At 34.9% G+C, this 27,942-nt stretch overlaps 1 protein-coding gene across 1 annotated transcript; it reads left to right on the top strand.

Annotated features, from left to right (window-relative positions):
- Positions 1–16: 16 nt before the first annotated feature.
- Positions 17–27,705, top strand: LOC115437815 (annexin A13-like). The gene is made up of 11 exons (XM_030161167.1): positions 17–165; positions 3,681–3,756; positions 9,290–9,384; positions 10,330–10,500; positions 11,777–11,810; positions 12,113–12,192; positions 17,774–17,842; positions 19,731–19,832; positions 21,475–21,550; positions 21,643–21,755; positions 27,269–27,705. The coding sequence occupies exons 1-11, from the start codon at positions 151–153 to the stop codon at positions 27,386–27,388; spliced, it is 951 nt and encodes a 316-aa protein (XP_030017027.1). The 5' UTR covers positions 17–150; the 3' UTR covers positions 27,389–27,705.
- Positions 27,706–27,942: the final 237 nt, after the last annotated feature.

Raw genomic sequence — 27,942 nt, 5'->3', positions numbered from 1 at the left:
TGCTAAATTAATAAGGCGGTGACGTCAGCTCTGCAGGACCGCGTCTGGAGTCGACACGCATCACATCTACAGGACGCACAGACCAACACTGTAGCACAAAAAACACACACAACAACTGCACTAGAGCTGGAGAAACCAGTGTGGAAGAACATGGGAAACGTACAGGTAAGAATTTAACAACTTCTATTGCTCAAAAATGTTGAATTCTGGGAGGAGACTTGGAAAGTGCTGCAAAAAAACTACATTACCAGGAACCGTAAACACATCTTTGAGTTTATTTATTGTCAACATATTAAGAGTTAAAGCAAGTTTTCTGTTTTATTTCGTGTTTATTGGATTTTTGAGGATGCCAAACTGTGTCTAAAGAGTCACGGGGAAAACTTGCGCAGTTGACTCGTGCAGTGGGAGTGTGTCACGCCACGGCCGAGGAGGCTGAAGCCGCAATGTGGAATGTCTGTGATCAATAAGGCCGCATTGTATCAGAAGGAGGGGGGGGGGGGGGGGGGGGGGTGAGGAGAGGGGAGGAGGCTGCTGCTGCTGCTGCGGCTCCATGACTCAGCACACAGACGGACTGCGCCCTTTTCCTGCGGGGAAAGTGGAGTGGATGTACAGACCTACAGAGAAAAAATGAATCATCTCCAATCTGAGCTCAGTTTAATAACATCCAACTTTTACAACTGTTTCATTATTCTGAAACTCTGTCTGCACTCAGAATGCAAAACACCAAAAAATAGCATGTGAAATAACATTAAAAACTATAAAAACACTTCCAAGTACTAAAATATACAAAATGATTCAAAATATAAATCATTTTTCTTGATTTATAGTTTTTACTCCTGATAATTGTTTTTTTTTGTTTTTTGTTTTTTCACAGAATTATAGTTTTTTTTTATAGTTGACACAGTTTTTGTTTTGATGGAAATCTGTCTATGTCTATAAATAAACTATAAAAACACTTCCAAGTATTAAAATGTACAAAATGATAGATAGATAGATAGATAGATAGATAGATAGATAGATAGATAGATAGATAGATAGATAGATAGATCATGACTTTTCCCACTGATAATATGATAATAGTGTGTTTTTTTTCACTGGACAATAGTTGTTTATACTTGACACATAGTTTTTATATGCATATTTACTCTGTCTTGTATATAGTGTCTCTATTATTTATTGCCGCTGCCTCCTGAGCCAACTGCATTGAAATGTCGTTTTTAGATGTGAATCTGGAATGACAAATATAGTCTGTCTATGTCTATATCATAACTGAACCAAAAGAAAGTAAATGAATCATCTCCAATCTGAGCTCAGTTTAATAACATCCAACTTTTACAACTGTTTCATTATTCTGAAACTCTGTCTGCACTCAGAATGCAAAACACCAAAAAAACAGCATGTGAAATAACATTAAAAACTATAAAAACACTTCCAAGTACTAAAATATACAAAATTATTCAAAATATAAATCATTTTTCTTCATTTATAGTTTTTACTCCTGATAATTGTTTTTTTTTTGTTTTGGTTTGGTTTTTTTTTTTTTTTTCACGGAACTATAGTTTTTTTTTATAGTTGACACAGTTTTTGTTTTGATGGAAATCTGTTTATGTCTATAAATAAACTATAAAAACACTTCCAAGTATTAAAATGTACAAAATGACAGATAGATAGATAGATAGATAGATAGATAGATAGATAGATAGATAGATAGATAGATAGATAGATAGATAGATAGATAGATAGATAGATAGATAGATTTTTTTTCACTGGACAATAGTTGTTTATACTTGACACATAGTTTTTATATGCATATTTACTCTGTCTTGTATATAGTGTCTCTTTTATTTATTGCCGCTGCCTCCTGAGCCAACTGCATTGAAATGTCGTTTTTAGATGTGAATCTGGAATGACAAATATAGTCTGTCTATGTCTATATCATAACTGAACCAAAAGAAAGTAAATGAATCATCTCCAATCTGAGCTCAGTTTAATAACATCCAACTTTTACAACTGTTTCATTATTCTGAAACTCTGTCTGCACTCAGAATGCAAAACACCAAAAAAACAGCATGTGAAATAACATTAAAGACTATAAAAACACTTCCAAGTACTAAAATATACAAAATGATTGATAGATTGATTCAAAATATAGATCTGTTCACTTGATTTATAGTTTTTACTCCTGATAATTGTTTTTTTCTTTTTTTTTTTTTTTTCTTTTTTTTTCACGGAACCATAGTTTGTTTAATAGTTGACACATAGTTTTTTTTTTGTTTTTTTTTTAGATGTCTATGTCTGTAAATAAAATATAAAAACACTTCCAAGTATTAAAATGTACAAAATGATAGACAGACAGACAGACAGACAGACAGACAGATAGATAGATAGATAGATAGATAGATAGATAGATAGATAGATAGATAGATAGATAGATAGATAGATCAAGACTTTTCCTACTGATAATAGTGTGTTTTTCTCACTTAACCATGGTTTTTATACTATTATACTTATTGCCTTTGTTTTTGAAGTAAAAAGATAGGATGAAAATTTGAATAGGAGTTGTTTCCCCATATTTCAACACCATAATTTGCATTTCAATTGACATTTCATTCAATTTAAATGTACAATGAGTCTTGATGCATCTTATTTTATCACAACCCTGATTACCTCCGCCAAGGAGGTTATGTTTTTGCCAGGGTTTGTTTGTTTGTCTGTCTGTCTGTCTGTTTGTCTGTCCGTTAGTGTGCAACATAACTCAAAAAGTTATGGACAGATTTTGATGAAATTTTCAGTGTTTGTTGGAAATGGGATAAGGAAGAAATGATTACATTTTGGTGGTGATCGGGGGTGGGGTGGGGTGGGGTGGGGGCGCCCACGGGGGGGCCCATTTCCAACAAACCCTGAAAATTTCATCAAAATCTGTCCATAACTTTTTGAGTTATGTTGCACACTAACGGACAGACAGACAGACAGACAAACAAACAAACAAACCCTGGCAAAAACATAACCTCCTTGGCATGGGGGGCCCACGGGGGGGGCCACTGATCAGCCTTGGCGGAGGTCTGCGCTCTCCGAGTGCTTCTAGTTTTCTATATTATTTAACATGGGTACTTGTGTAAATCTGAATCTTAGAAAGTGCTTTTACAAATACTGCAACTCTCTATAATGAACACAGCTGCATCTTTTATCAGTATCTTTATCTTTACCTTTAAACTTTACAAAAAACAATCATAATTCTTTCTATAATGTACTAAAATTACAGCTCAGATTAATCACTGACCCCACAGTTCGCTTCGTTTAGAATGTCTGAACATCTGAGACATTTCCACTCCTCTAATTGGTACTTTTCTTATCATGTTGCCCCGATAACCAACAAATGAGTACCTAGTTTTGTTTTTAAGAAGGGTGTGTGCAAACATACTGCAAAACTGATGTTTGTGTATAGTTTTGCCTCCTTTGTTAAAGATTTGGCATGACAGTTTGATGTTTCAAGGAGCGATTCCAAGTTTTGAGTGTTAACATCTATAAATATCTATAATAACAGCCACATGGGTAATTCGTCAGAAAATTTCCCCCTTTAAGGTTCTGCACACTCATCAATAAACTATGCTATCTTAAGGCTAAGCATGAACCCTTTTTTTTTTTTTTTAATCTAAACTTTATTTCTTCTTTTTGTCCAGCCCACCATAGTCCCATATGAAGACTTCGATGTTACAGCTGATATCAAGGCCATTCGGAAAGCATGTAAAGGTTTAGGTAAGTCCATCTGTTTATTCCTTTATTGTGTCTTTCATTAACACATAGTGGATCATCTCATCAAACCTAGTAGTTGTTGTTCAGGCAGTTCTCAGATTTACTAAATACACGCCCCGCCCCCTCCAGGTTGTTGACTGTGCTGGTCTGTTCAACCAACAACTGAACATTTTAGGTAATCGGCTCAAAGTTTGGACATATTTTCAGTTTTTACTCCAACCGCTACTGCTGACAAACAGTTATGTCATACTCAGACAAATGTTCGTCGGAAGTCTTGACCTTATATGTGCAAATGTCGTGACGTAACTAGTTATAAAACACAGGAATTGAAACGGGTTGTAGAAGTTAACTCGATTTTTGCCGAAATTAATATAAAAATAGCTTTGTAGCACCTGGAGGGTTCAAATTCAAACTTTGTGGACTATTAGGGTCCAAATACACAAATAAATGAACCAAAGACTGATAAAAGTGGGTTTAGCAAAATATGACCCCTTTAAAAGGTCTTAAATTTAACTTGTAGAAACCTATGAGAAGTAAAGTAAAGTAAAAGTAAAATCAACTTTATTGTCCCCTGAAGGAAATTCATCTTGTGCACAGTGCTACATATTATTGCTTCACAAGACAAGATAAAAAACATTAAAAAAAACATCATCACATGGACACATTATAACAATGACAGTTAGTCTGTCATATAAAACAGACGTGGACTACATTTGACAATCACAACACAGAACATGCAGAGACGCCTAAAGTGCAAGGAAGAAAAAAAAAGTAAAAAGTGCTCAAGTGCTGTGTGTTTGTTGCATGTTGCTCTATTACACTAGTTCTTAATGTTGTTCAGCAGCTTAATGGATGTTGGGACAGATGATAATTTGAGGCGGTTAGTTTTGCACTTTGGCGTATGAAATCTTTTTCCTGATGGAAGAAGTTTGTATTCAGAGGGCAATGGATGAGTCGGGTCTGAAGAGATTTTTGTTGCTTGTTTCATGACCGACTGGTTCTACAGATTATCTATGGACTGATATTCTCTCATACCTATAATCTTCATTGCTCAGCTAAAATTTACTTAGGGGGTCAAATGAGTGGCCATTTTTAATAAATAAATAATAATAAATAAAATAATGCTAATCCATTTGTGCACAGACTACTATATTATTTGACAGTGGAAGCTCTATTTTCAGAAATATTGGATTTGGAATAGCACGTGTTTGTGAAAACTTTTGCTGGTGGACGGATGTGACATTACCCATGATGATCTGGCCAGTACCAGTACTTTATTAGGAATAAACTTATATACTTATTATTGCTAATTCTCCTCTTATTCATAAATGTTCGTATTGTGGATCTAAAACAATAACAGTTTAACAAAAACACAAAATGTGTCAGTGGATGGATGTGACATGGTTGTTGTGATCCCATCATACTGATGCTCTGCAGCCATGTCACCATTTCCATAAATGATCCCTGTGCAAAAACTAGGATCACAATTATTTATTGTATAGTTTATCATCATACTAAAGAGGAAATAACAGTATAGAATTGTTATTTCTTTATAAAAATGCTTATTATTAGAAAACTGTTAATTTAAAAAGTGACGTGTGACATTCTTAACTCTTTCGGTGCCAGACAGTTAAGGGGCTAATAAGCCTTAAAAGTGCCACAGAATTTGACCGTTTTTCAGTATTTTGCGTCGTTTTTATAATATTTGAAGAATCCTGCAGGAAACCGCTCGGTAACATCCGACCGATTGCTGATTAGATTCAAAACGCACCGGACGCAGCCGATTCATTATTGATCGTAATTTGCATAATTTATTCGGTCGCGTGACCTCAAATTCCCGTCTGATTGGTCTCAAAAGGGGGACACAGAAAGAACGTCATCGAAATGTGAGAAAGAAATGGGGGTGGATGGTTTGTTTGTACACAAATATGGCGTGTTCTCCAAAGCCGATCTGATCGGCCCGTGGCACTTTAAAGGTTGTATTCGTAAAGCCGATTTAATCGGCCCATGGCATTGAAAGAGTTAATGTATGTATTGACGTAACATAAGCAGGATGGATCAGCACCATTCTCCAGATTGAACCTGTAGAAATCAAACATGTGATATGTAGGATAGAATCTTGTAAGAAAAACTGGGGAATCTAAAAGAATAGAATATTTGTTTTTCAGGTAAATTCAGTTCAAATATAACTTGGCCATTTGTGACATGAAAATATAGCGTTAATTGTGAAGAAATTGGACATTTTTGAGCTGAAAACATAGTTCATATGACCATTGTTACTACTCTGGCTCAGGAGCAGCAACAAAGAGGGGAGACCACACAAGGCACAAACAGTTTAACAAAGATTTATTAAGTAAAAATAACGTGAACGATTAAGTCAGTAGTGAAAGCAGTGACGGTGGTGCGTGTGGTGTGTGGCAGTGTGGATCAGTCAACTAAACTAAATGAAGACAGCCTATGGTCAGGTCAGGAGAGGAGCAGAGAGAGAGCAACCATGCTCTCGGCCATTTTATGGGCTTCAGCCAGGGGAGGCAGATGAGGGCCTGATTGGGACAACACCCCCAGCTTCCTGGACAGACAGGACAAGAGTGATGAGCAGCAAGGGCTTCACCATAAAAGCCACCTGCTGGCCGTCACACCATCAACATGTTGAACAGAACTGAAATCCTGTTCATTTGCAGAACTTGCATTTACCAACACAAAGTTCCTTTGGGGATTCACTTATATTGATTTCTTATGCACAAAGACATAAACAAGACCTCTCAGCAAATTTTAGCTGTGCTGTTTTGTGCATATTGGCCAGCCTGTTCTTCAGTTGGACTGATAAGTTGCCATACCAGGCTTTAATAGGAACCCTGTAATAGAAACACAGCTGTTGAAATGATTCTGAAATTCTGTAAAGTTGTTATACATCCGATTTTTCTCATTTGTTTTGATACATTTCTCATAAAATTCCTAATATTTTACAAAGCTGTTTCTTTCTTGCATCAAATTGTACAAAATAAGTCGACTGTCTCCACTAGCCTGAAACCCACTCAGAAGCCTTAGTTTACCTCTCAGAAGTAATGTTAATGTCAGAGAAAATGTCATTTCTGACAGAATGATAAGCCTTTACTGTGTAACCATGCTGTCAGTATAACAGTATGGTGTACAGGGTGGGGAAGCAAAATTTACAATATTTTGAGGCAGGGATTGAAAGACAGTGTATGACCAATTAGTTTATTGAAAGTCATGAGAATTTATTTGCCACAAGAAAATTTACATCATAGAAAATGTTTTTATTCTATGTGTCCTCCTTCTTTCTCAATAACTGCCTTCACACGCTTCCTGAAACTTGCGCAAGTGTTCCTCAAATATTCGGGTGACAACTTCCCCCATTCTTCTTTAATAGTATCTTCCAGACTTTCTCGTAATAGTTTTGCTCATAGTCATTCTCTTCTTTCCATTATAAACAGTCTTTATGGACACTCCAACTATTTTTGAAATCTCCTTTGGTGTGACGAGTGCATTCAGCAAATCACACACTCTTTGACGTTTGCTTTCCTGATTACTCATATGGGCAAAAGTTTCTGAAAAGGTATGGATAATAGTGTTAGGTTCTCAATATATGTTTGGTTTCAAAACAATTGACGTAGTGCCTGCTGAGAAAAAACAACTAAATGTTCATTGTAAATTTTGCTTCCCCACCCTGTATATGTGTGTGAGGAATCATAGTGCGCTCTACAGATTAAGATAAGTGATTCAACCAGTTGATTGAACCAATGACTAATGCAGTGAAATGATGCTAAGATGTATTTGTGTATAGAAATATTCCACAGGACTCAGGAGACAACTACACATAATAGTTGTCATGAATCAGCCAAAGCATCTGAAATGTGTTTGACAAACTGCTTTTATGAGGATAATGCTGAACAAGTACTTGTGTGAGTGTCTTTATTGGAGTAGTTGTAGTGGGAGTCTGCTACATGTTTGTGTCTGTATTTGGACGACAATTATCTTTCAGAGAACAGAATGGGAGTGGATCATGCAGATTTACTTGTACAAACAGACTGTTTCGACATTACTCTAAGACACAATAATGTCGAACTCAATTGTGCAAAAATGTTCTGTGTTGTAACAATTGCACAATTAAAGGCTGTGTATTAATAAGTGAGCTCCACTCCCACTTGGTTTGACTGGAATTTACTGCCTCTCAAGTTGAAAAACACTTGAATCAGGATCATTTTATTGAAAGATGTGTGTTTTTTTAGTAGATTCTTTCACCTTCTGTTAGGTATTTTAGCTCTTTTTCCTACTTAAAGTCTGCGTTTCAGATTTTTCCTGTCAGTCATTTTAATGAGGAGATCTGGTCTGTTTGTACTTAATTATTTTATGGCGAAAACTAGAGGTAGACCAATGTATTGAGCCAGTATATTGATTTTTTTCAATATCGGCCATCTGCCTCAATTTTTTTTTGAAAGCCAGTATTTGATCAGTAGATATTTGATCAGGCATCTGTGTGGGCAGCACTTGAAGTTCAATAAATGTTAAAAGAGTACTATGTGTACGTGTATTAATTATTTTATTTATATTGCTGCATAAAAATCTTAATTATCTGAGTGTTTTAATTGTATTTTACGGTCAATGTGATTTATAAAAACATATAAGCCTCAAAAATCGGCTGTAGATATTGACCAAATTTTTAAAAATCAGCATCGGCCTTAGTAAACCAGTAATCGGTCGACCTCTAGTGAAAACAGTTCTTTATTGATCGAATCTTATTGTTTTTTATTCATGTAGCTAAATATCACAGATTAAGTGGCTTTACAGTTTAACATCAGATCTACTGTTCCTTAAAATTTAGTTTGAGTGAAGAAAAAAACCAAAGCTGTATATGCGTTCTTATATAAAGCTATAAAATAATGGAACAAACTGAAGTGAAGACCAACATAAATTATAGACTGAAACAAAAAAATGGATCTTAACAAACCAAGCCTGTTTATATTCTATTTCTGTACCTCAAATTAAGTGACCTCGTGTATTTTTGTGTTTTCTATTGGCATTTTTGTACTATGTATAGGTTTTGTACTTTGTGAGTGCATCCAGTCTCATTAGATCTCAGTACAGGATCGGACCTGGATAATACCTGGATGGGAGTGTATGCACTTTATATTGTATCCTATAATCTATAAGAGTATGCACTTTATGTGAGTGTATGTTGCAATGCAATTATGTACGTTTTAATCTGTTTTCTACCAGCTTAATCTTGTTTATTTTTTTTTCTCTGCCGCCACAGGGACTAAAGATGGAAATTAGCTAAAAAGCTATAATCTGTTATAGAGCATAATGTGTTTCTGCACATGGTCCCTGAATAATAAATGGGAATAATAATACAGCTAAAGCCAAAAAGATTGAAATGCTGAAAAAATAAAAGAAGTGTCAGGAATACAATACAATACAATACAGTAGAATTTTAAGGCTGTGGTTAGGGCTAGGGTTAGGGTTATATTTCACTAAATCCATTCATTCTTTCTGTGTTCTGTTGTTTATTCTCCAGGTACAGATGAAGAGGCCATCGTCCAGATCCTGGCCAATCGTTCTGCAGCTCAGCGCCTGGAGATCAAACAGGCCTACTTTGAAAAGTATGACGACGTGAGTATCTGCAGACCTCTTCCTCTCTCTTCCTTACTCTTCCTCTCTCTTCCTCGTTCTTCCTCGCTTTTCCTCGTTCTTCCTCGCTCTTCCTCGTTCTTCCTCTCTCTTCCTCGTTCTTCCTTGTTCTTCCTCGTTCTTCCTCTCTCTTCCTTACTCTTCCTTGTTCTTCCTCACTCTTCCTCGTTCTTCCTCTCTCTTCCTCGTTCTTCCTCGCTCTTCCTCGTTCTTCCTCGCTCTTCCTCGTTCTTCCTCGCTCTTCCTCGTTCTTCCTCGCTCTTCCTCGTTCTTCCTCGCTCTTCCTCGTTCTTCTTCGTTCTTCCTCTCTCTTCCTCGTTCTTCCTCACTCTTCTTCATTCTTCCTCGCTCTTCCTCGCTCTTCCTCACTCTTCCTCGCTCTTCCTCATTCTTCCTCACTCTTCCTCGTTCTTCCTCACTCTTCCTCGTTCTTCCTCACTCTTCCTCGCTCTTCCTCATTCTTCCTCGTTCTTCCTCGCTCTTCCTCAGTCTTCCTCGCTCTTCCTCATTCTTCCTCGTTCTTCCTCGCTCTTCCTCATTCTTCCTCACTCTTCCTCGTTCTTCCTCACTCTTCCTCGCTCTTCCTCATTCTTCCTCGTTCTTCCTCGCTCTTCCTCAGTCTTCCTCACTCTTCCTCATTCTTCCTTATTCTTCTTCACTCTTCCTGACTATTCCTCACTCTTCCTCGTTCTTCCTCGCTCTTCCTCGCTCTTCCTCGCTCTTCCTCACTCTTCTTCGTTCTTCCTCGCATTTCCTCGCTCTTCTTCTCTCTTCCTCTCTCTTCCTCGCTCTTCCTCGCTCTTCCTCGCTCTTCCTCGCTCTTCCTCGTTCTTCCTCGCTCTTCTTCGCTCTTCCTCGTTCTTCCTCACTCGTACTCATCACAAACCCATCCACCTTCTTCCCTCTGTGTCTGTTGTGTTGGTTTAGGAGCTGGAGGAGGTCCTGAAGAAGGAGCTCACAGGCAGTTTTGAGAACGCCACCATGGCCATGTTGGACCCTCCACATGTTTTCTTCGCCAAGGAGCTGAGGAAGGCCATGAAGGGGGCGGGGACTGACGAAGCCGTACTGGTGGAGATCCTGTGTACAGCAACCAATGAGGTCTGTCAGCTGTTAGAAGAAGAGTTAGGATGTACAGTGGAGGATCGAATGGGTGAAATGAAATATAATCATCACTGTGAAATTTGGGGAAAACAAGAACCATTGTGTTTTTATTTCAGTAGAATCAGCTGTTTCTATCTATTACAGGTGTCAAACATACTGCACTGCAAAAATCTAAATCTTACCAAGTGTATTTTTCTCATTTCTAGTCAAAATATCTCATCACACTTAAAATAAAACATAATCACCTAAAGAGTAACTTTTCAGTGAGATATAAGAACTTATTTTTAGACAATAGATCTTGAACATCTTACTTCAAGAAATCTTACCAAGTTTTTCATTTTCACTTGTTTCCATTGGCAGATTTTTTTTTGCTCAATTCAAGATTTTTTTTGCTTAATTCTAGTTTTTTGTTTTTTGGTTTTTTTTTTGCTTAATTCAAGATTTTTTGTCTTAATTCAAGATTTTTTTTTTTTTGCTTAATTCAAGATTTTTTTCTTAATTCAAGATTTTTTTTTTTTTTTTTTTTGCTTAATTCAAGATTTTTTTTGGCTTAATTCTAGATTTATATATTTTTTGGCTTAATTCTAGATTTTTTTTTTTTTTGCTTTATTCAAGATTTTTCTTTTTTTTTTTTTCTTAATTCAAGATTTTTTTTTTTTTTGCTTAATTCATGCAGAAAAATCTGACTTAATCACAAACCAGACATATAGATGTCCTTTAATGCATTTTATGATGTGAAACGTATTGAAATATAACAGAAAAAGAGAGTAATTCATTTATTTTTCAGGTAACCAACAGAGTTGTGTTCATTTTTTTCAAGAAACAGGATTACAGGAGATTACAGGATGACAACCTCACCTCTCACCATTACTCACATTCATAATAGAGTGGGGTTTTTTTAGTTATAGCTGTTAATCTTATTGTATTTAATTTTTTTATTGTTGGAATTTCTTTTCTTTGTAGCACTTTCAGATTCCATTTAATGAAAAGTGCTTTATAAATGCAGTTTTTTATTATTATTTCTATTGCCTTTGCTTCTTTCTGTCCCTTCTCAAACTGTGTTTACGAGTTGATTCATATGTTCACTTGTGTTAAATTTATTGTATTTCATTACTTTTTCTGTGATTAATGACCATTGATGGGTGCAAATGTAATTGACTTCTTGATTTTATTGGGTTTTTTTTTTAGTTCTTTTTTATTTCAAAGTTTGAGACAAATAAATAAATAAATCAAATATTTTCTGACTGAATCTGTTTTTTGTTTTAACCAACAGGACATATTGAGCTACAAGGAGGCCTACACTCAGGGTGAGTTTTTCCTTCTATATTTAATCTTTTACAACCAACAACACATTTTTCTTCCTCTTCTGTTAATTCAGTCAAACAGCAGCTGAATACCTTTATATTTGTGTTCATGTCCAGGCTGTTTGACTTGTGGTGTTGATTTCCTCTTTCGCTGAATACACATTGACTTTTTCCTCCTCGGGGTCAGATTTCACCTGTGGCTAAACCTCTTGTTACATATGAGTCAGACACAGATATCATACGTCTGCTGATGATGTAAGTAATCTTCAGCTGGTGGTATAAATGTGGCGTTTTTTTTTTAACAGTGCATGAGCGTGACCTGGAGGCGGACGTCGAAGGCGACACCAGTGGAGATGTGAGGAACCTGCTGGTGTCACTGCTGCAGGTAACAATCTTTTCACAGTTTCATATCAGTATTCAGACTTTTGTGAACAAAAAGCAAAGTTGGGAAGCAACGAAGAACAAATACTGTGTGATGTTGATTTTCAAAAACTTGTACTTGAGAATTGATCTGTACTTTCTACTTCTTACATTTTCAGAAAGGTTTTGTTACTTTGATTTTAATGCATTTCAGAATCAGAATCTCTTTATTGTCATTGTACAAGTACAATAAAATTGAGGTGCGCTCTCCAGTTAAGTGTACGAAATTACAAGGCACAACAAATGACAGTGAGCAGCGCACTTATTTACTTTAGAAAAAAAATAGAAGTACAAGTAGGAATGTTTGTAAAAAAAAAAGATAGATAGATAGATAGATAGATAGATAGATAGATAGATAGATAGATAGATAGATAGATAGATAGATAGATAGATAGATAGATAGATAGATAGATAGATAGATAGATAGATAGATAGATAGATCAAGACTTTTCCTACTGATAATAGTGTGTTTTTTTCACTTAACCATAGTTTTTATACTTGACACATCATTTTTTTATGTATATTTACTCTATCTTGTATATATAGTGTTTATATAGTTATTGCTGCTGCCTCCTGAGCCAATTACATAGATATTTCAAAAAGAAAGTAATTGAATCATCTTCAATCTGAGCTCAGTTTAATACAATATGACTGTTAACACCCAATTTTTGTAATTACAGGGTGGGGAAGCAAAATTTACAATGAACATTTTGTTGTTTTTTTTCAGCAGGCACTACGTCAATTGTTTTGAAACCAAACATATATTGAGAACCTAACACTATTATCCATACCTTTTCAGAAACTTTTGCCCGTATGAGTAATCAGGAAAGCAAACGTCAAAGAGTGTGTGATTTGCTGAATGCACTTGTCACACCAAAGGAGATTTCAAAAATAGTTGGAGTGTCCATAAAGACTGTTTATAATGGAAAGAAGAGAATGGCTATGAGCAAAACTATTACGAAAAAGTCTGGAAGTGGAGGAAGCAACAAAAAACGTGCCAAAGCTTTTATTAAAGCTCTCAAATCCAAAATCCTAAAGGATCCAACCAAATCCATGAGAAAAATGGCAATTGAACTTGAGGTAGACAACAAGACCGTTAGAAATGCAGTAAAATATGATTTGAAGATTTAAATTCTCATGACTTTCAATAAACTAACTGGTCATACACTGTCTTTCAATCCCTGCCTCAAAATATTGTGAATTTTGCTTCCCCACCCTGTAATTCATTATTCTGAAACTCTATGTCTGTACTCAGAATGCAGAGCACCAAAAACAGCATGTGAAATAACATTAAAAACTATAAAAACACTTCCAAGTACTAAAATATACAAAATGATTGATTGATAGATTCAAAATATAGATCCTTTTACTTGATTTATAGTTTTTATTCCTGATAATTGTTTTTTTTTTCACGGAACCATAGTTTTTTTATAGTTGACACATAGTTTTTTTTTTTAGATGGAAATCTGTCTGTCTGTAAATAAACTTTAAAAACACTTCCAGGTATTAAAATGTTCAAAATGATAGATAGATAGATAGATAGATAGATAGATAGATAGATAGATAGATAGATAGATAGATAGATAGATAGATAGATAGATAGATAGATAGATAGATAGATAGATAGATAGATAGATAGATAGATAGATAGATAGATAGATAGATAGATTTTTTTTTTTTGTTTGGTGTTTTGTTTGTTTCTGTATGTATATAGATGTATTTGTGGGGCTGCCACCTGGATGGATGGGGGAGGTGGGGGGGTAAGTTTAAGAGCTGGATGGGAGAGAATCTGGCGAGGAATCAAGAACTGAAACACAGATTAAACTACATGATGTGGATCTCCAAAGCTGAATGGGAGTGAGCTGCTCCAGGCCCTCACGTCAGAGGGAACTAACTGAGGATCTGGAAAGCCTTGTTTACTCCCATCACAGGAAAAAAAAAATAACTGGACATGTTGTTGCCAAGCACCTTTTCTGTCATTTTTAATATATTGTGGTTATTATTTTTATTTTAAAAAAAAGCATTTTATATATAATTTTTTTAAGTTTTGCATTTTATTGCTGTCAATTTTGATGACAGTAACTGAAAATATATATAGACAATACAAAAACAATAAATAAATGACACTCAGAATAAGAAATATAACTTATATAGTGAAGAAAGTACGCAGCTTAGGTGGTCCCTATATAAAAAAATGTGTCTTTCAGTCCCTTCAAAATATCAACTCCACTCCATTTTGCATCTGTGTACAGTTAATGACGTCCCATTTTAGGATTCTCTTCCCCATTTAAACTTGCCAAACACATTTTGTCATATCGTTCATGTTCATCAGACCCTCGGGCCCCTCCCTGAACTGACTCACCCAAGAGCCACTGCTGGACAGTAGAGAGGTGGAGTACTCTAACATTAGGATAGGTTCAGACCCTGCCTCATTAAACAGGAATGTTCTGGTTAATTAGTCGTCTTCTGTTGGCCTGATAATCACTGTCTGAAATAACAAACACTGTAATTAAAAAACACATTATACTGTGGTATTAAAATGCACTTGCAAAAGGAGTCTGGTTCATTTCCTTTTGTATAGAAGTGACTTAAAGATCCATTTTTTTCTTTTTATAATGTCTGTTCTCACATTTCTTACTCTGTAATCTTCTTGATATTAAAAAAAACTGAAGTGTTCCTTTTTTTAGCTATCCATTTACATATTTTATAAGATTATCATGTGTTTCAGAAATAATTTAATTTGTAAAACAGTCAGAATCTAAAGCTGTCCAACAGGTGTAATGGGGTAAAAAACACAATATTTGACTCACATACTCCAATATAAAGTGACATAATAGGAAAAAGATAAAAATCCAGGCACTCACTTGGTTGGAAAAATTAGAAAATGTAAAAAGCCTTCATGAAATAAAGGCTTTTTACAATTTTAAATTTTCCAACCAAGTGAGTGCCTGGATTTTTTAAATCTTTTTCCTATTGTTCATGCCCTCTCCATTAGTACCAGTAGCTCCCTGTGAAATAGTTTTCTTGTCTTTTTGGATAAAGTGGCATAAATTGTAAAAGTGCCTCAGATCTGTACTTATTGTTTCAGCTCTGCATACAGTATATTAAACAGAAAACACAGGGTTCTAAGGATTTTTTTTTTTTTTTTTTTTTTTTGGAATTTATTTTTTATTGACGTTCGGTATCAAACATTCACATTCAATACATCACATGTGCATATAGCATCCATCTGTGGTCTGCTCTAAATACCAGAATAATATTTTTGTTTTATGTCAAATAACCAAATTAAAGAAGAAAAAAAGAGGGAAAAAAAACTATGAACAAGTAGGGAGTAATCTTTTCCATACAACGCAATCACTGATTTGTGAAAACAAAATCAGGCCTATAGGGTGTGACATAGTTGACCCAGTTTTGTAACTTTTATTTAACCAGGGAAAAAAAAGCTCACTGAGATTAAAAATGTCTTTTTCAAGAATGTTCTGGCCAAGACAACAGCAGCAGCAGAAGTTACACAAAATGGAAATCACAGCCATAAATCCACATTAAAAATATGCATAAACACAATAAAAGTCAGTTATGAAAACAAACGTAAAACTGATATGAACACATATATAAAATGTCACCATTATTTTAAAAGGTACTAAAAGTATTACAGTGTTTTTTAAAAGCATCTCAAAGCTGAATCCAATTCAGTCAATTAGAAAAACATTTGTCACATTTGTCCTTTTCCTATTGATTTAAAATGACTTTGAATGCATTAAAACAGACCAGTTCCTTCAGTTTAATGTCCTTCTGTAGGTTGTTCCAGGCAGTGGGAGCAGAACATTTAAAAGTGTTCTTTCCCAGTTCTGTTCTGACTTTTGGAACCCATAAAGAGAACAGATCCTGGGACCGGAGACTGTAATTATTCAAGTCATTCCAACAAATATAGACCAGTATGAAGTAAATTTCTCCAGTTTTTGATTTGCTCTTATCTTTTCCATTTTATATTTATTTATTATGTGTGTAGGAGCTATTTGTTTATTTATTTATTTATGGTTAATTTACTTTTTTGTTTACTAATGTAATATTTTTTGCTAATTGTTTATTTTGATTTGTTTGGGGTTTTTTTAATGTTTAATCCTTCGAATATATTTTTTTGATTTTCATGGTTATTGCTTTCATTCTTTAGTATTTAGCACCTTTTTTTTTAATGTTTTCTTATTGGTTTAGACCGTGAGCACCTGGGCGTAAATAGGCAGCACTAAGAGAGACCAGCATGCACCTGGGTGGACCTATGGTTTTTGTTTTATCAGTCATTCACAGACAGACAATCAGACAGACAGGATGAGCAGGAGAGACACCACAAAAGGCCTTGGTTGTTGTTTGCCTGCAAAATCCTAAAAATAAACCACTTAAAATACATCTATGGTATGGACATTGTATTTTTGACTGTGTAAACCACAAACCCATGGTGCATCCACTGGTTATTTGAGTAATGTTAAAGTCTTAACCCTTTCATGCACTGGACAGTTCTTCTCCAGCTGTTCTCTTGTACTGTATATTCATGGGTTTTGTTGTTTTAGTTCCATATCAGCCAACACAGTGGACGCTTATGCACCATCCCATACACTGACATTCAGACCATTACTGTAACTTTGCTGTTCTTGATAAACCTGATCTGCACTAACATGTTGGAGTGTAAATCAATTGTTATTTGTTAGACAAGAAGGGTTTTTTTTTTTGCATGTTATCTTCATGAAGTGAGTAATTACTAGCGTTAGAATATGTATAGAATACATCAAATTAGCAGCATTAAAAATGTTTTTATTTCATTGTTTTCATATCACTCTCTGATATTGGGTTTTAAACACATGTTTCTTTACTTCAAAAATTAAATGCATGGATATTTTTGTAACTCCATAGAAAAAAAAAAACTCGATCGCATTGTGTTTTTCATGGCTAAACACTGAAGAAAAAAATCTTGACTAAGGTTCTCATAATTCGTGCGTGAAAGGGTTAAGTTCAGTCACCTTTAAGTAGTTAATTTTGATGACAAATAGCTGCTACAATGTATATTTTATTTTATTTTATTTATTTATTTATTTATTTATTGTGATTTGTTCTAAGCATTTGTAAGTGGAAGTTGTTCAAAGAATGGAAGTGCTTGTCTTTTTTTAAGAAGTGCTCACAGCATTGTTTGTTTGCTGGGATTCGCCCACTGGGACATTGGTCACACATGGCATCATTGTTTGGCATACCATCCATCTTCCTCAGCACTCCCACCCTTTTCTGCTTCCCTTGGCTTTTCCTTCCCATAGAAAGAAAAGACAAACATGTGACTCATGTTCCGCAGCGACGCCATCCAAAGGGGCTGCGACTTCAAACGCAGCCTCCAAATATTCCACCCTAATGCACAGCAGATGATAATGAGCCCACGAAAAGCCTCAGATTATTTGGTTAATCTCTGTTTTTGACCTCTGTAACTCTGTCACCTCTCTTTTAATCCTCCTTCCCCTTTGTTTCCCTCTTTCTCTGCGTCGCTGCTGTATCTGTTTCCCCCTCAGGCCAGCAGAGATGAGGGCTATGAGGTGGATGAAGCCTTAGCTGAACAGGATGCCACAGCTTTGTTTGAGGTAGGTTCTCATCTGAGGTCTACGCCGTTTAATTCCGTCGAATTAGAGCCTCTATTCACCCTTTTCCTTTTTGAGTAATGTTTCAAAGTGATCAGATCCTCACCCTTTGCACATGTGAGCCCATGGTGAGCTGTAAATCTCCTGTCTCAGCTCAGATCTGATCAGATCACAGCTTGTTTTTGGGGCGGTTCAGTGATGTAGCTTATGTTACAGCAAAGGATTGTGGGATCTGTGTGGGAACTCACAGCAGAGGTGTGAAGCCTCATGTTAAAACATTACAGGAATATTTATGTTACTGAAATGTACCAATGTGTTTCCAATTCTGTCTGTTATGTACAGTAACTGGCCAGAAAAATAGGCACACTTTCTATTTCTTAGTTTGACGCCTTTAGCTTCAACCTTCATCATGGTGTTATTTTGATAAACTTAAGCTATGACATAACACTTATTTCCATGCAGACATACATGCATAGATCACATAAATCTCCCAAATTGTCAGTGTAAATAAATTCAGTCCTTTTTCCAATATATTGGCGTCTTAAGCAGAACTTCATTGGTCTTTATTCTCAACACTAATGATAAATTCAGGTCATTTTTTTTAGTCCAATGGTCCGAAAGTTCGGACCGGTGGCATCCGTCCGTCATCCGTAAACAATTTTTCAAGAATCTTCCTCTCCAAAACCGTCAGTCAAAATGACTTGATATTTGTTGTAGAACATCTTTGGGGTAAGGTCTGCCAAGTTTATTCAAAGAATTGGGAAATATTCATGTTTGAATTTTTTATTAGTTTCTTAATATTTTAAAATTCCCTATTGGTTCATAATGGGACGCATTTCAAAGTGTTATAATTTCAAAACAGTTGAAGGTATTGATATAATTACTATTGGCAAGAGATAGGAAGTCCCATATGAGCTTTCATTTTGTGCCATGAATTTTGACCTTGAGTGACCTTGAAAGGTCAAACAAAGGTCAATTAATATATTTAAATATACCGTTGGTCCTATTTTTACATTTCAAAGTAGAAATGCTATATACGACCCCTTTAAAATCCATGTGTGCAAATGATGTCTCATGCTCATAAACTGCTTTTTCACAATTTGATCCTGACAAATTCTGGCATTGTCATCATGGAATATACAACAAAAGAGAAGAAATGTTGATTTTAAACCCTGTTTGTTGCCTATATTCATGTGTATTCACCTCATTTTTTAAATACATTTTACCATCTCACTATGATTTTCTAGTCACTTATCTTCTTACATGAATGACCCCAGAAATGACTTTCTAACAACCTTTTATTTGCAAAGTTAATAAAATAATGAAAACTTGGTATGCAAAAACATATTTTAGGTGAAATAAAAATGAAGATTTATTTTAGAAGACCAAATACATGAAAATAGATGAGCTAAAAAGAAATAAAAAAAAGTTTGCAGAGAACATTTTAGTTTTGTCTTTTTAAATATACTTATTTGTGTTCATTGCACTAATATAATTGTATACCTGGGAAAATGAAGATGAAATCTACCTTCATGCAAATGACATTTGGAGGAAATGATTAATTGGGACCGGTTATGCCTAAGAATACTTTATATTACAACAAAAGAAGAAAACTAAAAGTTCTGCTTTAAAGACTAAAAACAAAATGTTGAAAAGAAGTAAAAACTAATGAGGGATGCAAAACCATTTCTGTTTGTTACGATAATGATAATGATTATGATTCTACATTCCTCATAGATAATGATGGTGCAGCTCTGTCATTGTCCAGGCTGTAGATGAAACCCTGCAGTTCCAGCACCATGACATTATATGATCAGTCACTCGGTGATGACTGTTTACACTGAGTTAAATAATCCATCTTCAAACAGCCGCTGTGTGTTTGCTTTTGCAGGCGGGTGAAGGCAGGTTTGGCACCGACGAGTCCACGTTCAGCTACATCCTGTCACACAGGAACTACATGCAGCTGCAGGCCACCTTTAAAGTCTACGAGTCTGTAAGCACTTCCTATGAGTTACACATCTCACTGTTTTACTGTTATTATCCCCACCCCCCCTGAAGAGGAGGCAGGGGGTATTGTATTTGGTTTGTTTGTTTGTTAACACTCTAGCAGCAAAACTATTGGTTGAATTCATATCAAATTGGGTTTATAGGTTGCCAGTGACCCAGAATAGATCTCATTACATTTTGGGAAAAGTAGGTCAAAGTTGAAATTTTTTATGAATTTTTAAATCTTTTCATCCCCATTTACTTATAATGGGTGAAATTTTAAATGTCTGTAGCAGCAAAACTATTGGGTGAATTCATACCAAATTTGGTTTTTATATTGCCAGTGACCCAGAATAGATGCCATTAAATTTTGGGCTAAGTAGGTCAAAGTTAAGATTTTTTATGAATTTTTAAAATGTTTGTTTTTCCCCTATTTACTTATAATCGGCAACAATTTCACATGTCTGTAACAGCAGAGTTATTGGTTAAATTCGTGTCAAATTGGGTTTATAGGTTGCCAGTGACCCAGAATAGATGTCATTACATTTTGGGAAAAGTAGGTCAAAGTTAAAATTTTTTATGAATTTTTAAATCTTTTTATCCCCATTTACTTATAATGGGTGAAATTTTAAATGTCCGTAGCAGCAAAACTATTGGGTGAATTCATACCAAATTTGGTTTTTATATTGCCAGTGACCCAGAATAGAGGCCATTAAATTTTGGGCTAAATAGGTCAAAGTTAAGATTTTTTATGAATTTTTTAAATTTTTGTTTTTCCCCTATTTACTTATAATCAGCAACAATTTCACATGTCTGTAACAGCAGAGCTATTGGTTAAATTCATATCAAATTGGGTTTATAGGTTGCCAGTGACCCAGAATAGATGTCATTACATTTTGGGAAAAGTAGGTCAAAGTTTCCATTTTATATGAATTTTTTTACATCTTTTTTCCTCTCCCATTTATTTATAATTGGCAAATTTTCAAATGTCCATAAAAACATGAATTTTGTTTCAAATTAGCAGATATATAGTGGAAATTGATATGCTGACATCAGCACATGCATAGACATGATGACATCAGCTGGATCAATGTGAAAATTAACTACAATATGTGTGAGGGGCGGGGTTTGTTGTTAAGGCACCACATGTTTATTCTGCATCAGGGTTCCCACTGGGTCTTAAAAAGTCTTAAAAGTCTTGAATTTCCAAATCTGTATTTCATACCTTAAAAAAGTATTTAGTTTGATATTCTAGGTCTTAAGTTATAATGTCATAAACGTGTTTGCTGTATTGTGTTTAAATGTGTCTGGGAAATGTCCAAGCTGAAAAGAAAGTAACACTAGTCTACTCAGTTCCAACCTGACAATTTATGTTAAAATTAGGAACCAGTTATCGTTAACATTGAAGCCCTCGGTGACAAATAACTCAGAACGGTAGGAATCAAGGTGTTGGAGTAAATAAGTACATTTTCCTAAATTCTAGGAGTCACAAATTTTTTGCCAGTATGACCGTAAATTGAAATGGACATTAAATTCTTTTCTGAGTAGTCTTCAAAAGATCTTAAAAAGTCTTAAATTGAACTTGTAGAAACCTGTAGGAGCCCTGTGCATTTTATCTTATTTGTCAGTGACAGATCATTGTCTTGCAGCTTTCAGGAACAGACATTTTAGACACCATTGACTCCGAGGCCACTGGGACTCTGAAGGACTGCTACATTACTCTGGGTATTTCAGTACACCGCCATTCACAGGTCAGTCAGGTATTCCATCGGTCATCTTTTCCTTTACGTAACACCCCATCTTTGTGTGGTTTATAGTGAGGTGTGCCAAGAACCCGCAGCTGTACTTTGCCCGACGCCTCAATGCAGCGATGAAGGGACTGGGCACCGATGAGGACACGCTCATTCGCATCATCGTGGGCCGATCAGAGGTGAAAAACTGTTCATGTTCCAGATCTTCATGATGAAATAACACCTTCATGCTGGAATGTTAAGCTTATTTTCTTTCAGGGGCCACATTCAACCCAATATGATCTCAAGTGGGTCAGATCAGTGAAAAAATAGAATAATAACTTACAGTCATGGAAAAAAATTATTAGACCATCAAAAGTCATCAGAAACAATGGTTATGCAGTCAAGTACTTACTCCTGTGTGTATCATGTGACTAAAACGGACAGAAAAGAAAACACCGAATGCCTAAAAGCACTGTTTTTGTCAGTACAATGTCATAGATATTAACCCTTTCACGCATGAATTATGAAAACCTTAGTCTATATTTTTTTCTTAAGTGTTTTTATTCCTCTTTAGGCATGAAAAAAACAATGCAATTGATTTTTTTTTTTTTTTTTAATGAACCTATTTTTCATGGAGTTACAAAAATGTCCACTCAGCTGGAATCCATGCGTTTAATTTTTGAAGCAAAGAAACATGTATTTAAAACTTGTCATCAGAAAGTGATATACCGTGGGAAAACTATGAAATAAAAACATTTTTAATGCTGATAATCTGATGTTTTCTCACATTTTATCCTACTCAGATACTAGTTATTACTCATTTCATGGAGATAATATCCTCTGAGACCCAGGAAATTGACAATTTTAGCTTTTTTACACTAAAAAATTGTCTCGATTGGAAACTGCATAATGCAAGTTTTTTCAGATACATTTTTAAAATAATTTTTATTTATTTATGGATTTTTTTAATGGAATGTCCTTTACAATGGACAGCATTTTAGTTAACCCTTTCATGCATACCGGTCACTCCAGTGGACAGTTATTCTACAGCTGTTCTCTTGTATATTCATGGGTTTTGCTGTTTCAGTTCCATATCAGCCAACACAGTGGACACTCATGCATCATCCCATACACTGACATTCATCCCATTACTGTAACTTTGCTGTTCTTGATAAATCTGATCTGCAGTAACATATTTGAGTGGAAATCAATTTCTAATTGTTATGAGACTGTAATTAACCTTTTCTGAAACAGAAAGTTGTTTTTGTTTTGTTTTGTTTTGGGTTTTTTTGCATATCCTCCTGAGACCCAGCAATGCATTGTGTCCTCTATAGGGGACAAAAGTTTGACAGTTTAACTAAAATGCTGTCCATTGCAAAGAACATTCCATTAAAAAAATTAATCAATAAATAAAAATTATTTTAAAAATGTATCTGGAAAAAACTTGCATTATGCAGTTTCCAATCAAGTCAATTGTCAATTTAATTTTTGCCTTTGTAAAAAAAAAAAAAATCCTAATTTTAATATTTTTGTTAAGACAATATGAGATTTAATGCATTCATTTTCTAATGTTTTATGTTTTCAGCTGTTTTTGCTGCTTCTTATTATGGGGTCAGAGGTCACACTAAATAGTGACTTTAACCTTTACACCCAATTTAGTTCAGTTTTTTATGTGAAAAGAGAATGAGGAATAAATATGTGTGCTCATTTCATCTCTTGCAAAAAGAACAAAGGTTATGATGGCCTATGTTTTTTTTTGTTTTTTTTTTTATAATTAAGCTAAATTAGACCTTAGGCATAAGATCTATCTAAATAGCCACAAAAAAGCACAAACATGACCAGTTTTTTTATGTTTCTCTAACAAATATTGTTAAAAATTCAGTAACTGCACACCAAAAGCTGAGCATGAAAAACTCACTCACATTTTGCTTTCTACCAGTGTTAAATAGTGCAGTGGTCGTTTTAGAAAATATCCACAAAAATGCCAAAACTGGTTTAGCTTATCTCCAAATGCAGCTGCAGGACCTCTCATAATTTCTTATAACCACTGCAGGATGTAAAAATGTGCAACAGAATGCCAGACTTTTTATTAGATGCTACATTTAGGGTTTTTTTTTTTAATGAAATGTGACAGATTATGCAGGTGTTACATAATCTGCATAATAATACCTGATAATAATTAATAATTCACCATTTTTTTCCTTTAATTTTGTCAAGTTGTTTCAGAATAATGGTGTTTCTACACAATATTTTGCGATAATTATTCTGGCAAGAGAAGTAGCAGTCAAACTGTTTATAATGATAGTGAGCCTCTCTCTGGTTTGCTTGATCCTTTCAGGAAAATAATGTTTTTAGTTCCAGTGAAAACCATAGAAAGTATAGTATATACACCGGAAGACCCCTAAAGCCTCACAGTTTAAAGAAAAAGTAAATCAGCAGGATGACAGCTGAACTACCTCCCTCTAGTATTTATTTATTTATTTATTTATTTACCGTATTTTCCGGACTATAAGTCACACTTTTTTTCATAGTTTGGCTGGGGGTGCGACTTATACTCCGGAGCGACTTATATGTGAAATTATTAACACATTATTATATAATTTCACATGTTCGTTATTTTCACACTGACAGCCACAAGAGGGCGCTCTAGGCTTGTGTACCTGTACCTGCTACTTCTGTACCACTGAAAATTTAAAATTTCAACATTACCGGTAACTTATAAAGACAACTGAGAAGGGCTGAAAAAAAAATGATATCAAAAAGAAAACCATATTCTGCAGATTACAAGCTGCAAGCAGTCAAATATGCAGCCGAAAACAGTAATCGAGCAGCAGAAAGAAAGTTTGGAGTGAGTGAGAAACTTGTGAGGGACTGGCAAAAAGCGGAGGTTACTCTTACTGCAATGAAGAAAACAAAAAAAGCTAATCGCGGGCTAAAAGCTAGGTGTCCACAACTAGAGGAATGAGTTCGCACATAAGTGCTTGAACAATGTGCAGCCGGGAGAGGCTTGTCAACAGTGCAGTTGCGTCTCCATGCCCAGGTAGTTGCCAAGGAGATGAATATAAATGGCTTTGGGGGAGGACCTTCTTGGTGTTACCGCTTCATGCAACGCAACCGCCTCTCTATCAGAACAAGGATGCAAAATGCGACTTATATTCCAGTGCGACTTATATATGTTTTTTTCTTCTTTATTATGCATTTTTTTGGCTGATGCGACTTATACTCCGGAGCGACTTATAGTCCGAAAAATACGGTATTTATTCTTTTTAAGAACTTCCACACTTTGTAGCTTTATTGATACGTTTCATTTATGTATAGAAGCCCTGTTTGTTAACATAAGCAACATTGTATGATTGTCATGTACCTAGTGAAAACACCAATAAAAACTTAAATTACAAAAAGAATTTATTGTATATACAGAGATTAAGATTATTGGGATGTGACACTGATTTTACTGGTCCAGAAAAAGACGCTAAGTTTATGTGGTTACTTTTGAGCTATTAGTTAGATAGATGAAAATGTCAGGAATTGCTCTTAGGGTTACATTATAGATATAAGAAGTGAAAGACAGGGGGCAGCATTTAGGGAAAGTTAAAAAAAAAGGACGAAAAAACACAACTACACACTTCCTACAGAGGTAGACTGAAGGGTTAATGGTTGCAGGGTTAATTTTTTAAAGGTGTTATTGGGTAAAACTCCTCACTGCGTCACTGATCGTATTAAAATGATACTAAAAGGAGATAGAGAAGGAATCTATGGAAGTAAATCTGTCTCATTAGATTTTGAATTATAAAAACCATTTAATTTCTTGCACTGAATTTTTTTTTTTTGCACTGAAATTAAGTATCTGAATTTTTTGTCTCTCAGTTTAACTATGTTAATAAATTTAGAATTTAAAAAAAAATTCAGATGCAAAAAATTCAGATGTAAAAAAATTCAGATGCAAAAAATTCAGATCACACATCTGGGACACCAAGGAAAAGCAACTGATTCTATCTCAAGACGAACTGACAGCCAGCCAATCGAGTTACGTTAGGTTGGTCATGTGACACCAATGCAAGAAGATGGTCAGCACAGATGTGTGATCTGATTTTTTTGCATCTAGATTTTTTGTATCTAAATTTTTTTACATCTGAATTCTTTGCATCTGAATTTTGTGCTTTTGAATTTTTTGCATCTGAATTTTGTGCTGCTGAATTTTTTGCATCTGAATTTTGTGCGTCTGATTTTTTTGCATCTGAATTTTGTGCTGCTGAATTTTTTGCATCTGAATTTTTTACTTCTTAATTTTTTGCTTCTGAATTTTTTGCATCTGAATTTTGTGCTTCTGAATTTTTTGCTTTTGAATTTTTTGCATCTGAATTTTTTGCTTCTGAATTTTGTGTTCCTGAATTTTTTGCATCTGAATTTTGTGTTCCTGAATTTTTTGCATCTGAATTTTGTGTTCCTGAATTTTGTGCATCTGAATTTTTTTTGCATCTGAATTTTTTGTGTCTGAATTTTTTGCTTCTGAATTTTTTTGCATCTGAATTTTTTGTGTCGGAATTTTTTGCTTCTGAATTTTTTGCATCTAAATTTTTTGCATCTGAATTTTCTGTATCTGAATTTTTTGCTTCTGATTTTTTTGCATCTGAATTTTATGCTTCTGAATTTTTTGCATCTGAATTTTTTGCTTCTGAATTTTTTGCATCTGAATATTGTGCTGCTGAATTTTTTGCTTCTGAATTTTTTGCATCTGAATTTTGGGCTGCTGAATTTTTTGCATCTGAATTTTTTGCTTCTGAATTTTTTGCATTTGAATTTTTTGCATCTGAATTTTTTGCTTCTGAATTTTTTGCATCTGAATTTTGTGTTCCTGAATTTTTTGCATCTGAATTTTGTGTTCCTGAATTTTGTGCGTCTGAATTTTTTTTGCATCTGAATTTTTTGCTTCTGAATTTTTTTGCATCTGAATTTTTTGTGTCGGAACTTTTTGCTTCTGAATTTTTTGCATCTAAATTTTTTGCATCTGAATTTTCTGTATCTGAATTTTTTGCTTCTGATTTTTTTGCATCTGAATTTTATGCTTCTGAATTTTTTGCATCTGAATTTTTTGCTTCTGAATTTTTTGCATCTGAATATTGTGCTGCTGAATTTTTTGCTTCTGAATTTTTTGCATCTGAATTTTGGGCTGCTGAATTTTTTGCATCTGAATTTTTTGCATTTGAATTTTTTGCATCTGAATTTTTTGCTTCTGAATTTTTTGCATCTGAATTTTGTGTTCCTGAATTTTTTGCATCTGAATTTTGTGTTCCTGAATTTTGTGCGTCTGAATTTTTTTTGCATCTGAATTTTTTGCTTCTGAATTTTTTTGCATCTGAATTTTTTGTGTCGGAACTTTTTGCTTCTGAATTTTTTGCATCTAAATTTTTTGCATCTGAATTTTCTGTATCTGAATTTTTTGCTTCTGATTTTTTTGCATCTGAATTTTTTGTAATTCTATATTTATGAACATAGGTGAATTCAGAGACAAAAAATGCAGACACTTAATTTCAGTGCAAAACAAAATGTCAGTTCTAGAAATTCAATGGCTTTTATAATTCCAAATCTGATGAGACAGATTTACTTCCATAGAAATCACAGATGCTGGACTCCCCATCCTGTCAAGACGATCATCCTCACCTGTGGACGAACACACATCTTGACATCTGGTGACGTTTTCTACCCACAGATCGACCTGGAGACGGTGAAGGACATGTACCTGGAGAAGTACGACGTTACCCTCAAAGACGCCCTGGATTCCGAGTGTGGCGGAGACTTCAAACGCCTCCTCATCGAGATCCTGCACTAAAGCCCCTCCCCTTCCTCCTACTGGCCTTAACCAACACGACATGTATTCATTCTGTCTCCTCATACTTCTCACTTCTTCTTCTTCCTCATCTTACTCCTTCCAACATTCTCATCCCTTTGTCCACGTTTCTATCATTCTATCTTGTCATTCATAGGGACAGGTAGTTCTCTTCGCAGCACAGACCAAAAACCAACTCATTATTATTATACAATGTTCGATGTATGTCAGTGTATATTTATACTTTTTAACCCATAAAGACCCAAACAGCCGCTGGTGACCAAATTATCTACCGATCTAAACTGTTTAATAACTTCTGAACCACTAAACCTATCAACATGTTGAAATAATCGGTGTAAAATGCAGTTTGTCATCTTGTCATAGTCATCAGATATGACCCATATGGACGTTCAGAGGCTCCATAGTTACCGTGGAAACACCGTCACCTTCTACAGCATTGATTCTTGAGTAAAACCCATGAATTTTGATCAATGAAAGTGAATGGAGACACTTGGTTTATGTTCTTCTGTAACTTTTTACAGTGGAGTACCCCCTGA

Source organism: Sphaeramia orbicularis, chromosome 17, assembly GCF_902148855.1.
Source record: "Sphaeramia orbicularis chromosome 17, fSphaOr1.1, whole genome shotgun sequence".
In the NCBI taxonomy this organism is placed as follows: domain Eukaryota; kingdom Metazoa; phylum Chordata; class Actinopteri; order Kurtiformes; family Apogonidae; genus Sphaeramia; species Sphaeramia orbicularis.
This window is presented reverse-complemented; position numbering and strand designations above follow the sequence as displayed.

Bases quoted from the DNA above. Each gene is read 5' to 3' on its own strand.
- LOC115437815 (XM_030161167.1), top strand. The intron at 10,501-11,776 runs GTCTGTCAGCTG...TTTAACCAACAG, and splicing joins TGTGTACAGCAACCAATGAG to GACATATTGAGCTACAAGGA. The intron at 21,551-21,642 runs GTATTTCAGTAC...TGTGGTTTATAG, and splicing joins GGACTGCTACATTACTCTGG to TGAGGTGTGCCAAGAACCCG.